The sequence below is a fragment of the Salvia splendens genome, chromosome 13 (genome assembly GCF_004379255.2).
Source record: "Salvia splendens isolate huo1 chromosome 13, SspV2, whole genome shotgun sequence".
In the NCBI taxonomy this organism is placed as follows: Eukaryota; Viridiplantae; Streptophyta; class Magnoliopsida; order Lamiales; family Lamiaceae; genus Salvia; species Salvia splendens.
Genome location: NC_056044.1, coordinates 33,242,925 through 33,257,431, shown reverse-complemented (window position 1 = coordinate 33,257,431; position 14,507 = coordinate 33,242,925). Strand labels below are relative to the sequence as shown.

The following is a 14,507-nucleotide window of genomic DNA, read 5'->3' as shown; positions in this document are numbered from 1 at the left end:
TTGGCACATGTCCACTAAAACTGTTGTTGTACAAAGAAAGATACTCAAGCTTTGAACACTGCCCCAAACTCGATGGTATTTCCCCATACAACTCGTTCTAAGAAATACGAAGAGACTTCAATCTATGCAGATTGTGTTTGCAGATATCATTTGGTAGGCTACTAGATAAACTATTAATCCTTAAATTCAAAACTTGTAAAAATGACATGTTGAAAATAGAATGGGGAATAGAACCATGAAAAGAGTTATTGCTAATATCTAAAGAAACAAGAAAAGAAAGATTTCCGATTTCTGGAGAAATGGTTCCTGCAAGACCCATGGATGATATATTCAACTGAGTCACCCTTTGATAGTGAGAATCACAAGTAACTCCCATCCACCTACAGATACAGCCCTCTCCACTCCAATTTTTGGTCAATATATTATGGGGATCGAAAGAGATTCGAGATTTGAAGGCAATAAGGGAAGAACGATCAGTGTTGATATCTGAGTTGGCAGAGCTAGAATCAATCATCAGCCATTGAAGTAGAAAGAGTGATGTTATAAGGATATAAAGATTGCATGAATATCGATCCATTAGGCTTGATGATTTTAAAAGTAGTAACGTGTTATCTTTATATTATATATATATATATATAGGGTTGTGATCAATTGAGATTTTTTAGCCTAATTGAGAATTGAGATGCATTATTAGCCACTCATTTTTATTAAATGAGTGGTCCAGAATTTACCACATGGAAAATATTTTTACATTAATTAATTGTGAAAGGGCAGAATGGTAATTTCATCATACATTTTATTTAATAAATATTTTTTTATTTTTTTTAAAAAAATTAAAATTTTTTTTCGTTTTTTTTATTTTTTTTATTATTTTTATTTTTTTTGTCAACTACATATACAATTCATGTCAACTACACACATATAATGTCAACTACATATACAATTCATGTCAACTGCACATATATAATGTCAACTACATATATGATTCATATCACCTATACACATATAATGTCAACTATAAGCTGTTGACATTTGATGTACAGGCTATTGACATTTGATGTGCAGGGCTATTGACATTTGATGTGCAGGCTACACATCGTAGTTGACATCGCGTGAAAATTAAAAAAATTAAAAAAAAATTTAAAAATTTTTTTAAAAAATTTTTAAAAAAATAAAAAAATAAATTTTTTTTTAGTTGTTGACATTTTAATACGAGTTGTTGACATTTGATATTCTGGCTATTGAAATGAAATGACGATAATACCCTTAGTTGATATAATCTACTTGTAGTTGACATTTCAAAATGAGTGGCTGAAAATGCATCTCAATTCTCAATTAAGCTAAAAAATCTCAACCTAACAAGACCCTCTATATATATATATATATATATATATATATATATATATATACACCTCAAACGTGTAACGTGTGTGTGTTATCTTTTTTCTATTGAGGTAGCCTAGACTTAAGTAATTTCCCTCCATATTTTTTTCACAAGGCTGGGACTTAAGTATCTTAAATACGGTAGTGAGAAAAGCTTTAGATTTAAAATCGACAAAATATAAATTAGTTAAGATTTAAAATCTAATCATGTGACGAAATATTTGAAATTATACAAAACCAACAATGTGAAAGTAGAAACAATATTCAAAATTAGAGTACTACAATCATAGTCACGTGGATATTGTCATATTGCAAAAGAGATAAAGTCGTCTTCCCACTTATTAAGGCTATATTAATTCATACATTAAAATTAAAGCCAGTTTAGAGCTCTTAAAATCAAACATCAAAATTACATGATGTATTTGTAGGTATGGAATAATCGACAATGCTATAGATGCATTTGAACAACTTTGTATAGATAATGAACTTGATGCTTGGTTGTAATGTCATTGATTTTTTTTCACTCAACGAAAGAATTAGAGTAAAACTTCGATTATGTGTTTAGCTTAGTTTTTCAAAATACGTTTATAAAATTTTTGAAAATATAACAAGTAAATTTTAATTTTCAAATAATTGTGTAAGTGACAAATACTATAATCATTTTATAAATAATTCCATTATATTATATTATTTTTAATATATATTGATTTAAGAACTTATTGTCTAAATATTGCAGTAGCTAATTTATTAAAATTGCTACCTCATTTAAGTTTGTTTAACTGGCGGTCTTCGATATTTTGGGCATACATTCGGGCCTCTAATATATTTATTTGATATTATAGGAATATTATAATTGTATATGCTATGGATGGGTCGACAATACGTAAGGTTTAAAACATTGGCCCAAGAAGATCGAACCGTGCTAGTTTGTCTCAACCAAGATGACACATTTTTATTTTTAGTAACTTTCTCCAATTGATGCACCCAACCATTTTTTTATCCAATTAAATATCTTATTCTCTTTCTCTCTACATTTAATACTTACACTCACATTTTCTCATTCCAATTAAATATATTAAACAACTCCTAAAATCTCGTGCCGATTAAAAAATGTGTCATCTTAGCCGGGACTAAGGGAGTAATTCCTAAATGTGAGCAAGATTCTGTTGTGGGAAATATTCTAATTCCAAAATTTTAAACTCTGATGTTTGTTTCATATTTTCATTTTTGTATATTTATATTTAAATGTCACACTTAGACATAGTTGAATTAATGAATTATCATAGTTATCACATCAAACTAATTATAAACATATTATCAACGTATAGCTGCGGTGGATTTTGACCTAAAATATGACATGTATGGAATCATAAATAAAACAAGAAAAGTAGTTATTACTTTTATTTTTATGGGTGAAATAATTATTACGGAAATTAATTTTCCATAGTGGTTAGTGATTACTCATTATGATGATAAAATTATCTACCAATATAATTGGCTTGAGGTCAATATTTTATTGGCTAAAAACTGCATTGATTTCTCTTGCACAAAGTATTATTTTATAAAATATTTAATTAATCAACGAATCAAATGAAATTGAAGATAAAATTTCGGTGAAATTGAATCGTTATGGCTTACAAAGTGTTCCTATATAGAGAATATGAAATTATTTGACTTAGTCATAGCCTCAATTATATCTTTTCGAAATATATTAAATTTGACTGAGTCTCATTATTTTATTTAAGCTTTTTTTATTTCATATGCTAGTTTGACTGAGTATACATCTTTGTTTTATAGTATGTGAATTTTTGTTATTGTACAACATAAGAGAAGATTTTCATTTCAGCAGCAAACCAGAAAACGTGAAACAATCAGGATTACAATCAAAATCAAAGGAGAATACTAAACATTGGATAACTAAAAAAAAAGCATTCATACTTTTTTATTTTCGTCTGCTAACAAGCTTGATCCTTACTGCTGTCTTCTAGCCTGATTCCTCACAACTCTTCTTCGTCTCTCTCTTTTCTTCCGGCGCTGCCAACACTCATTATACTACTATTATGGAAAACATTCATTATACTACTATTATGGAAAATTATGCTATCGTAAATATGAAAATTACTACTACTATACATTATATTGCATATTTGTATATGCAATAATATTTTAAAATATCTTATATGTACCGACAATACAAAAAAATGACTTGCAAGGTAGATTTTTGAATATATTTTTTGCAGTTTAGATTGTTGAATATATATTTACAATTTAGATTTATGAATATACATATTGGCTAAGGCCCATACAAATATTTTAGTTGCTTATTTCTCTTAAATGTTAGATTTTTTAGAATCCGTGCAAACCGTGTTCTGTAATTACCTTTGCTGTGAAGATTATGGCCCTTTATAAGGAAGCCCAACCCACATTTGTAGCCCAGCCCAGCCCAATATAGAGCCCCCTAGTCCACGTGTCATGCGGTGTGTGGTGTATTATGAGAGACGAGGCCTTTTTACACTTGGTGACTCGGTTACATTGCACCTCTCGTTCTCGATTCACTCTCTCTCTCTCTCTTCCATCTCTCTGAAATTACGGCTTTCACCCTCGTCTTCTCCTCTCTGTGTGTGAGCATAACAGATCCTTCCTGTAATAATGGAGTGCTCATTTCAGTTGGAAGAAGCTCGGCTAGAAAGGAGTTCGGTAAGCTCGGCTTACCGAGCTGGAACTAGCCTGGAACTAGCCGAGAAGAAGAAGGCAGAAGTCGGTAAGCTCAGCGGTAAGGAAGCTCGGTAAGGAAGCTCGGTAAGGAAGCTCGGCGTTGAGCTGGAATGAGCCGAGAAGGAAGAGTTCGGTTGTAAGCCGAGAAGGAGTTCGGTTGTAAGCCGAGGAAGGAGTTCGGTCTTGAACCGAGGAAGGAGTTCGGTCTTGAACCGAGAAGGAAGAAGCAACCTAGCCGAACTAGCCGTTGGAGCAGCAGTTAGTTAGCTGAGATGTAGCGGTTATTCTTCTTGCTTTCTTGATTCTTCTTGTAGTTAGTTAGTAGCAGTTGCTACTTGATTATAGAGCTTTAAATAGCTCACCGTGTATGTAGTTTAGAGTAGAGTTTAATCAATAAAGAGTTTTCCAGTTTTCTCTCCAAGATTATCATCTTCAATACTCAAAGTGTGAGTGTGTGTGTTTTCTGCATTGTGTGATCTCATACAACAGTGAGTGTGTGTGTGATCTTATTGAGTGTGTGAAAGCCTTGTGTGTGCGAATCCTAACAAGTGGCGCCGTCTGTGGGAAAGAGATATTGAAGCTGATTTGCAGAGGATCAAACGGTTTCAGAGATGGCAGCAAGGCTTGATGCAGAAAAGTTCACAGGCAAGAATGATTATGGCCTGTGGAAGATGAAGATGAAGGCGGTTTTAATTCAACAAGGCTTGGCGGCAGTTCTTGCAAAACCAGAGGAGAAAGGAAAGGCTCCAGTGCTTGATGAAAAAGCTCAGGCAAAGATGGAGGAAATGCAGCTCAAGGCACATTCTGCAGTGATTCTGTGCCTTGGAGATAAGGTCTTGAGGGAAGTTCAAGAAGCCAAGACTGCGGTGGAGATCTTGGACAAGTTAGATGAAGTTTACTTGGCCAAATCCTTGGCTAACCGGCTGTATCTCAAGAAGAGGCTGTATGCCTATAGTTTTTCTGGAGATAGGTCCATCATTGAGCAGCTAGAGGAGTTCAACAAGATCATTGATGACCTGGGATCTGTTGATGTCAAGATCTCAGATGAGGATAAGGCCATTCTCACATTGAATGCCTTGCCTAGCTCGTATGACCAGCTAAGTGATGCAATTATCTATGGAAGAGATAAACCTATCACCTATGCAGAAGTCTATTCAGCCTTGATGGCCAAAGAACTCCAGAAGACAGCCAACAGAGGCTCTGCAAGCTCCAATGTTCAAGCTGCAGAGGCCTTGAATGTGAAGAAGTTCAAGAAGCAGAACTTCAAGAAGAAGTTTGAGGGCCCTAAACCCTCAAGTTCTGATGCTCAGAAGGAAACCAGAGCTTGCTATTGGTGCAAGAAACCTGGACATTTGAAGAAAGATTGTCATGCATGGAAGAGAAAGATGGCCTCTGAGGGACACAATCAATCTGATTGTGTGGAGAGTGCTGATCCCCCGGCTCAACTCATGAATATCAGTGATAGTGGGGTCAGTCATAGGTGGATAATGGACTCGGGGTGCAGCTTCCATATGTGCCCAAATAGAAGCTGGTTTCATGATCTTCAAGAAGCATCGGGTACGGTTGTTCTTGGTAATAATCACATTTGTCAGATCAAAGGAATAGGGAAGGTAAAGCTAAGCCTACAAGATGGCTCTATAAAGATCCTAACTGGGGTGAGGTATATTCCAGAAGTAAAGAGGAACCTCATCTCATTGGGAATGCTGGAGCAGAAAGCTTACCTCTTTTTCGAGTGATTATACACTGCGTGTACAAGGGATTCTTCGTGGAAGGAGGTTGCGGGAAAATAGTTTCTAAAATTAGAAAGTACGTATTTTTATAGGACGGACTAGAAAGGAAAGCATGCATATTCTTGTGGTACGGAAGGAAGTATCTTTTACTGCTTTATCTCAGTTTCTGTGTTCGTTGGTATTTCTTGTGTATTTAACTTACTAACGTTCTATATGTGTCTCAGGAGAATTATCTTGACACTATTAGTGTTTAGATCTGTTTTGTTACTGATATGTTTTTATATAAAGAAGCTTGATATATATTCTTTTATATTTCAAATTACAAATAAATTGTTTGTAGGTACAATACCCATGGCTTGGATCTGTCTTCCAACAAATCTATTTGTATGGCTTAGTTCTTTTTATCCGTTAGTAAATATTTCTGATGACAGTTTGATTTAATTTGATGCAGTACTCATGAATGTGCATTTTTAAAGTTAAGAATTATGATTAATGTGCTTATTTATTTTATAAATAAATTGTTTGAAGGTCCAATAACATCCACCATTGGAGTCTTACAAATTTGGGGAACTTATTTGTCTATTCCAACAAATTAAATGATGAGCTCTCATCTCCCATTTGCACTTGTTGGCCAAATAGCACATTTTGATAGCTACTCACGTGCTAGATGTCTTACTAGTGACTTTTTAAAAATCTCTCAGTATGTACTCACGATAGAACACAAATGATTTGGAAAACAATTTAAAAGCTGTGTTTGGTACGTGGAATTGGGGTGTGGAATTCGAACAGAAGCCTTCAATTCCAAATCCAGTGTTTGATATTATAAAAATTATTGGATTTGGATTTGAATTCCAATTCCAAATCCTCTAATTCCAAAATTTGAATTTCATATTAAAAGTAGTGGAATTCCAAATACTCACACACACACACTTCACATACTTCACACACTTCACATACTACACACGTTTCACACACTTCACATACTACACATGTTTCACACACTTCACATACTATACACATTTCACACACTATACATATATCACACACTACACACACTAAACACATATCACACAATACACAATTTCACACACTGCACACATTTCACATATTTCACATACTATACACACTTCACACACTACACAATTTCACATATTTCACATACTACACACATTTCACATATTTAACACACTACACACATTAAATATATTTCATACACTTCACACACTACACACATTTTATATATTTCATACATTTCACACACTACATGCACTACACACATTTCACACACTACACACAATTCACACATTTCACACACCACACATTTGAACGTGTGTAGTGTGTGAAATGTGTGTAGTGTGTGAAATGTGTATAGTGTGTGCACTGTGTGTATATTTATCAAACATGTCAATTCAATTTCATATCCATTCTCATTTTACCAAACATAAGATTTGGAATTGAATTGTTGGCAATTGAAACATAAAAATGAATATAATAATATCCGACATCGGTGTACACAAAGAGCTTAATCCACTATATAAGTCTCATACAAAGAGCTTAATTCACTATATAAGTCTCATGGGCCTCTCCTCTTATAACCAATTGGTTTTAGGATGGAACCATGGATTTCTATCATGAATTATAATTCAATTCCTTCCAATTCAATTCCAATTCTGTGTACCAAATCTTAACATTCTCGTTTATTTGAACCTATCTCACAATAGACTCACATGACATATACCTTCATCTCTTGGAAACATGAGCCTACTTGAATCGATGGACTTGTCAACAAACAAATTGGACGGAGGAATTCCAAGTGAATTGACAAGGTTGACATTTCTTACGAAATTAAACCTTTCAATGAACAATCTTGATGGGCAAATACCGCAATCCAACAAGTTCTCTACATTCGATAATAATTCATATATTGGAAACTTGGGATTGTGTGGATTTCCGTTGACGAGAAAATGCAAAGTTGGAATTGGAATTGGATACATGATTATAAGAAGTGGAAGGCCAATATGGTTAGTGGAATTCTTTTTCGGAGTTGATTATACTAATAAATATAAGATGAAGAAGAAACGCAACCGAGCTGCACCAACACGCAGGGGAACTTGATTCAAAGCCAAAGAAAAAATTGTGTGCTTTTCGTGTGTTTGATTTGGAACTATTGCTTGTGTTAGTTGTAAATATTTTTTTTTTTATATTTAAAAATGGATTGTGAGGGGCAGCATCCCCTGCTGTGATTTCTCCACAGCAGGGGATCCAATCCCGTTTCCTATTTCCTTTTATCTTTTCATTTGCTATTTTTGTCGTGTGTTTTCATAATCTTTTTACCTTTTTCAGTTGCTACTTATGTTGTTGTGTTTGATATCTTTAATACTCTCTGTGAAGTATATTATGCTACAATATGTTCTTTATTTTGAAAAGCAAAATCTGTAGTGCAAGAAAATTGATGAGTATAACTTTGGAAATTTTAAAATAAATAAACATTCCATTTTCAAATTTCAAAAGACACCCACCATAGACTCCCCCGTCCCCCATAATTTGTCACCATTTGACCTGACACGAGTTTTAATAAATGTAATAGAAAGTGAATTGAAAAAGTTAGTAGCATCTGGATTCTACTTATATATTAGTTTTATAATAAAGTGTGGGTGAGAATGAGTTAGTAGAATATGTGGTCCACTACCAAAAATAGTAAAAGTGATAAGTGATAAATTTTTAGGGACGGACAAAAATGGAAATAAGTGACAAATTTTTAGGGACGTAGGGATAATAAACTTTCCACTGTCAACTTTTTTCAACCTCGAAGTTACATTTATGTAGTAGTAATTTAAAAAATTCAAACTATAAAAGGTTATGCAACATAAATTGTACAAACAATGTTTTTGATCAATTATCCCCTACAAAAAAACCCAATCAAACAGTTCCTGCCACAGGTATTCAATCCACAGGAAAGTCCACATATATATTTTGACATCTCTAATCTTAGGAAAGCCCATTAAGTTGTAAGATAATTGGGCCAAAATAAAATTCTACTACTTTTTAAACCAAATATTATCTCCAGGCCCAAATTAAAATTCTAACTCCAAAGTCATTTTCTATCTGTAAGCGCAACTTGGATTTCTAGCTTACATACACCAATAATTAAATTATTTTAAATAATGCTCAATGTATATCATTTAAGTCTTAGATTCATGAGATTACTCAATTTTATCGCTTATTTCATGGATTAATTAAATGGTTTTAAGTTGTTTACTAATTGTTAATTCAGAGAAATGATATGCTATGTTCAATCTATATATGAGCACCATCCATGACCATAAGCACTATACATACTTTATCGTTATTTGTTTTGTTTTACACTTAGTTGGATCTATTATATCAAAATCATTGTTGACATTTTTAATTTTTTTTTATATTTTTTATAAAATTTAATGCTTGAACCGTCTCAATTTGTTAATTTGTTTTTAAGATTTGAAAAGTATTTGTTATACCTCATGTGGTCATTACATAAATTATAAATGATTTTGATAAATTATTTGTAATAATAGACCATATGTGGTCTTAATATAAATGTAATATAGGAACAAATCCCAAAATTGACTCTTTGTGTGTAAACAACTTATAGTCATATCACCAATAATCCCAAAATTGACTCTTTGTGTGTAAACAACTTATAGTCAAAAAAAGAAGAAATGTGATGCACATTAAAGTCTTGTACACAATTATGTTTCCCATTGAATCATTTCGATGTTTTCCCATAAATCAAACTTTGCCGTGTTTCACAATTATGTTTTGCACATTGAAGTTGTTTTTTTAGTGTTGGAATATAGTATAATTTTAATTTTGATTAAAAGGGCATCTCCTAGTTTGCATATAAATAGGCAAATGAATCAGATTAGATAGACAAAAACATCATTCATGAAAACAGCACACCTTTTTCTTGCATATCTTTCTCTCCTAACCCTGTGTCTATGTGTGTGTCCTTCAAGAGCAGCCACAAGTGAAGCAGAGGTTTTGATGAGATGGAAATCCAGCCTATCATCTTCTGCTTCTCTCGAGTCTTGGTCTGTCAACAACATCAGCAATCACTGCAGATGGATTGGCATTCGCTGTAATGACGAGGGATCTGTGTCTGGAATTGATCTCCCCGTTGCAGGCCTTGCAGGGACATTGGATCTGTTCCATTTCACTTCATTGCTGAATCTCACCACTTTCAACCTCAGTGGGAATTATCTCAACGGCTCCATACCAGCTGCTCTTGGCAACCTCACAAGCCTCACTCTCTTGGACCTCTCCGCCAATCTGTTTTCCGGTGGCATTCCACCAGAGATCGGCTGCTTGACAGAGCTTCGATACTTGAGCTTCTCCAACAACTATATGGTTGGAGAAATCCCATATCAGATTGGCAATATGAGGAAGGTGCGCTTCTTGGATTTGGGCTCCAATCACTTTGAAACTCCTGACTGGTCTCGATTTCCCACTTTCCCTTTCCTAACTCACCTTAATCTTCATTACAACGAACTCAACTTGGAATTCCCACACTTCATAACCACATGTCTCAACCTTACTTTTCTTGATTTGTCCGTAAACACCTTCACAGGCCAGATTCCTGAATCATTATTCACCAACTTGCTCAAACTTGAATATCTTGACCTAAGCATCAATGGTTTTCAAGGCCCCCTGTCAACAAATATCACTAACCTCTCCAAATTGAAGGGTCTTCTCCTTGGCGACAACTACTTCTCTGGCAACATTCTTGATACAGTAAGCCTTATTCCAAGCCTGCAAATTCTAGAGCTGTACAATAATTCGTTAATAGGAGAAATCCCTCCTTCTATAGGCCTACTCACGAATCTACGAACTCTAGCCCTTGGAATGAACAGATTCAATTCCTCCATTCCCCGAGAGCTCGGCCTGTGTAACAAGCTGACCGACTTAGATTTATCTCGGAATTCACTCTCGGGGCCATTGCCTCCATCCTTATCAAATCTGGGCAATTTATCTTTGTTGGACCTATCTTACAATAGCTTGACTGGTGAAATATTGACTTCTTTCATCACGAGTTGGAGAAAGCTAATCGCACTAGAAATTGAAGACAATGAATTCAGTGGGGAACTTCCATCAGAAATAGGCTTGCTCACAAACCTCAACTATCTGTTTCTCTATAATAACTCGTTTTCAGGCACCATCCCACCGGAGATAGGAAACCTACAAAATTTGTCGGCGCTGTACCTTTTCACCAATAACTTTTCAGGTGGGGAGTTGGAAAAAAATGCTTTTTATGCCTTGGTAACAACTAACAATGGTTTCTCACATTGCATTTGTGAGCTCCCAGCCTACATTCCCTTAAATTTTATCGCATTTTTCCATTTCCGTGCATCCGTCCCATAAAATTTGTCACAATATTAGAACACGGAGATTGAAAAGTTCATACATTTGGGTTAATAGTGATATTGTTGCGAGCACTTTTATATCTAAAGTATGCTAACTCTATAATAACTCGTTTTTCAGGCAGCATCCCACCAGAGATAGGAAACCTACAAAATATGTGGAGGCTGGACCTTTCAACCAATAACTTTTCAGGTGAAATACATAAACCGACTGAGTGGGAACTTGGAAAACAATGCTTTATATTCCTTGGTAATTATGGTTTCACATGCAATATGCTTATTAATTTGCATATCCTTAGTGAATTTCTTATTCACTAACATCAGTTTGAATTAAATACTTAAAATGCTATGCATCTACGTATTTTAAAGTATATGAATTTTGTTTTATATTCTTATTTAACTTTAAAATAAATTGTTTATAGGTCCAATACCATCCACCATTGGAAATCTTTCAAATCTAGATTTGTTAGATCTATCTTCCAACAAATTAAATGGTGAGCTCTCATCCTCTATCTGCAACTTGACATGACTTGAGTAATCTTGTAGGCCAAATATGATATGCATGTTCAGTTTTAGATGTAAAGAAATTTGATTTACATCCTTCTTATATTTCAAATTTGATTTACATCCTTCTTATGTTTTGAAGGTCCAATACTATCTACCATTGGAAATCTTTCAAATCTGAGGGAGTTATATCTTTCTTCCAACAAATTAAATGGTGAGCTCTCATCCCCTATCTGCTACTTGACATATCTTGAATAATCTTGACAACAAACATATAGATTTTGTGCAATCCCTCTATAAGGAGTACCATTTCTTTCCGGCATGGATTTTAAGTATTATTAAGAATAGTGAGTGGAAACAAGTTAGTGGAATATAGATCTTACTTTTATATACTCCCTCCGTCCCACTTTAAGAGTCTCGGTTTACCATTTTTGGATGACCCACTTTAGGAGTCCCGATTAAAATATTTCATAAATGGTAATAGACCACATATTCCACTAACATTTTTCCATTCATATTTTATTATAAAACTAATATATAAAAGTAGAAGTCACATTCCACTATCTTTTTTCACCTACATTCCTTTACCTTTCTTAAAACTTGTGCCAAACTCAAATGAGACTGCTAAAGTGGGACGGAGGGAGTACTAGTTTATAATCATATTTGAGTAGAATGAGTCAGTAGTATATAGAGGTTAATATCATTTATAGTAAAAACGAATCGAGATTCCTATTTTACAAATGGACCAAAATGAAAATATGGGCCTCCTAATGGTATGTGGGGTCTAAAGCAGATAACAAACATATTGTTACGATGAGTAAAAGGCCATGCATGTGTATTTCCGGTTTGAATATATTTGATTTATATCCTTGTTTTATCTTCAAAATAATTGTTTGAAGGTCCAATTCCATCCACAATCGGAAATCTTTCAAATCTGATGGTGTTACGACTCTCTTCCAACAAATTAAATGGTGAACTCCCATCCTCCATCTGCAAGTTGTCAGGGCTTATTGCTCTTCTTCTCTCGAATAATACTTTGGAAGGAAGAGTGCCACGATGCATTGGAAACTTGAGCAGATCTTTGATCATCTTTCATCTGAATGAAAATCAATTTAGTGGCCTCATACCATCTACCTTTTCTAAGAATTGTAGTCTTATTTCCATCAATTTGGGTAATAACAAATTCCACGGACGATTACCTAAATCCTTAGTCAATTGCCGAAGTCTAGAAGGCCTCGACATTGGAAATAATAGAATACAAGATGAATTTCCCTTTTGGATGGAACGCCTACGCAAGCTTCGGGTGCTAGTGTTGAGGTCTAACAAGTTTGGTGGTAACATGTCGCTTCCTTCACGAACCAAGTTTCCATTTCCTAGGTTGCAAGTGTTTGATGTATCCCATAATGAATTTCTAGGCTCTCTACCTCAAACATATATCAACAATTTCATAGCTATGATTGAGCCAGTAGAAATTGATTATGATGAGTTTCTAGGTTACGTGGAGATGAGGCTCATCTTGAAAGGTCAGGATCAGTTAATTAAGAGAATATTGGAAACCTTCACAATAATTGATCTGTCCTCCAATAGATTCTTTGGGAATATTCCAGATTCCGTAGGAAATCTTAAGATTCTCAAATACTTGAACCTGTCACACAATAGCCTCACTGGACATATACCTTCATCTCTTGGAAACTTGAGTGAACTCGAATCGTTGGACTTGTCAACAAACAAACTGGATGGAGAAATTCCAAGTGAATTGACAAGATTGACATTTCTTGCGAAATTAAACCTTTCAATAAACAATCTTGTTGGGCAAATACCGCGATCCAATCAGTTCTCCACATTTGAGAATGATTCATATATGAGAAACTTGGGATTGTGTGGACTTCCGTTGACAAGAAAATGCAAAGATGATGATGGGAAATTGATGCAGTCTGCAGAAGAAGAGAGTGATGATGAATATGAATTCATAGATGGATTTGATTGGAGATGTGTTGTGATGGGATATGGAAGTGGATTCATACTTGGGATCGGAATTGGTTACATGATTATAAGAAGTGGAAGGCCAAGATGGTTGGTGGAATTCTTTTTCGGGGTTGGATATCAATATAAGACTAAGAAGAGATGCAACCGAGCTACATCCACCCGCAGGGGAACTTGATTCAAAGCCAAAAGGAGAATTCTGTGATTTTTCTTGTGTTTGATTTGGAACTACTGCTTGTGTTTGAGTTGTGTTTTCTATTTCTGTATACCTTTTTAATTGCTACTACTAGTTTTGCTTAGTATATAATAAATTTTGTGAAGTATTAAGCTAAAATATGTTCCGTATTTTGAAAAAAAGTTATCTATCCTACAAAAAATTGATGAGTAAAATAATTAAAAAGTTAAAATGTTACCCCCTTCATCCATAACCAGTAGTATGTTTCTTTTTCTAACAGGCTGGATTTCATTTTCTATGAATAATATTTCAACCATTTTTTTCTCTCTTATTATATACTAATTGTACATTATAACTAACGAAAAATCTCATTGTTATCCGTTTCACAAATCCAAAAGTAAATTAACAATTTCCACTCGTACATTCTCTGTTGCCATGAATAAACAAGTAGAGATCTTTTCTAGCAATTTTCAAATTTTATGCGGTGAGAATCGAATTTGGTAAAAGTTTGGGGAGTGTCATGCATGTTCTGCCTTAAATAGGATCATTTTTGTATTTTTCCATATTACATAGGCTAGACTGAAAATCACAAAAAGACGAGGGACCTGACTATGATAATTG

At 34.3% G+C, this 14,507-nt stretch overlaps 1 protein-coding gene across 7 annotated transcripts; it reads left to right on the top strand.

The window, feature by feature from the left end:
* The first annotated feature begins 9,723 nt into the window (after nucleotides 1–9,723).
* On the top strand, nucleotides 9,724–14,018 carry LOC121761752 (receptor-like protein 52). 7 transcript variants are annotated; one of them, XM_042157404.1, is made up of 5 exons: nucleotides 9,724–11,157; nucleotides 11,346–11,474; nucleotides 11,647–11,718; nucleotides 11,871–11,942; nucleotides 12,628–14,018. In XM_042157404.1, the coding sequence occupies exons 1-5, from the start codon at nucleotides 9,753–9,755 to the stop codon at nucleotides 13,887–13,889; spliced, it is 2,940 nt and encodes a 979-aa protein (XP_042013338.1). In that variant the 5' UTR covers nucleotides 9,724–9,752; the 3' UTR covers nucleotides 13,890–14,018. The 7 variants fall into 7 exon arrangements, with proteins under 7 accessions (XP_042013338.1, XP_042013340.1, XP_042013339.1 ...); XM_042157406.1 differs by having other exon boundaries at nucleotides 9,725–11,088; XM_042157405.1 differs by having other exon boundaries at nucleotides 9,725–11,157; nucleotides 11,346–11,417.
* Nucleotides 14,019–14,507: the final 489 nt, after the last annotated feature.

Bases quoted from the DNA above. Each gene is read 5' to 3' on its own strand.
- LOC121761752 (XM_042157404.1), top strand. From the start codon at position 9,753: ATGAAAACAGCACACCTTTTTCTTGCATATCTTTCTCTCCTAACCCTG. The intron at 11,719-11,870 runs GTGAGCTCTCAT...TATGTTTTGAAG, and splicing joins ATCTTCCAACAAATTAAATG to GTCCAATACTATCTACCATT. The intron at 11,943-12,627 runs GTGAGCTCTCAT...AATTGTTTGAAG, and splicing joins TTCTTCCAACAAATTAAATG to GTCCAATTCCATCCACAATC.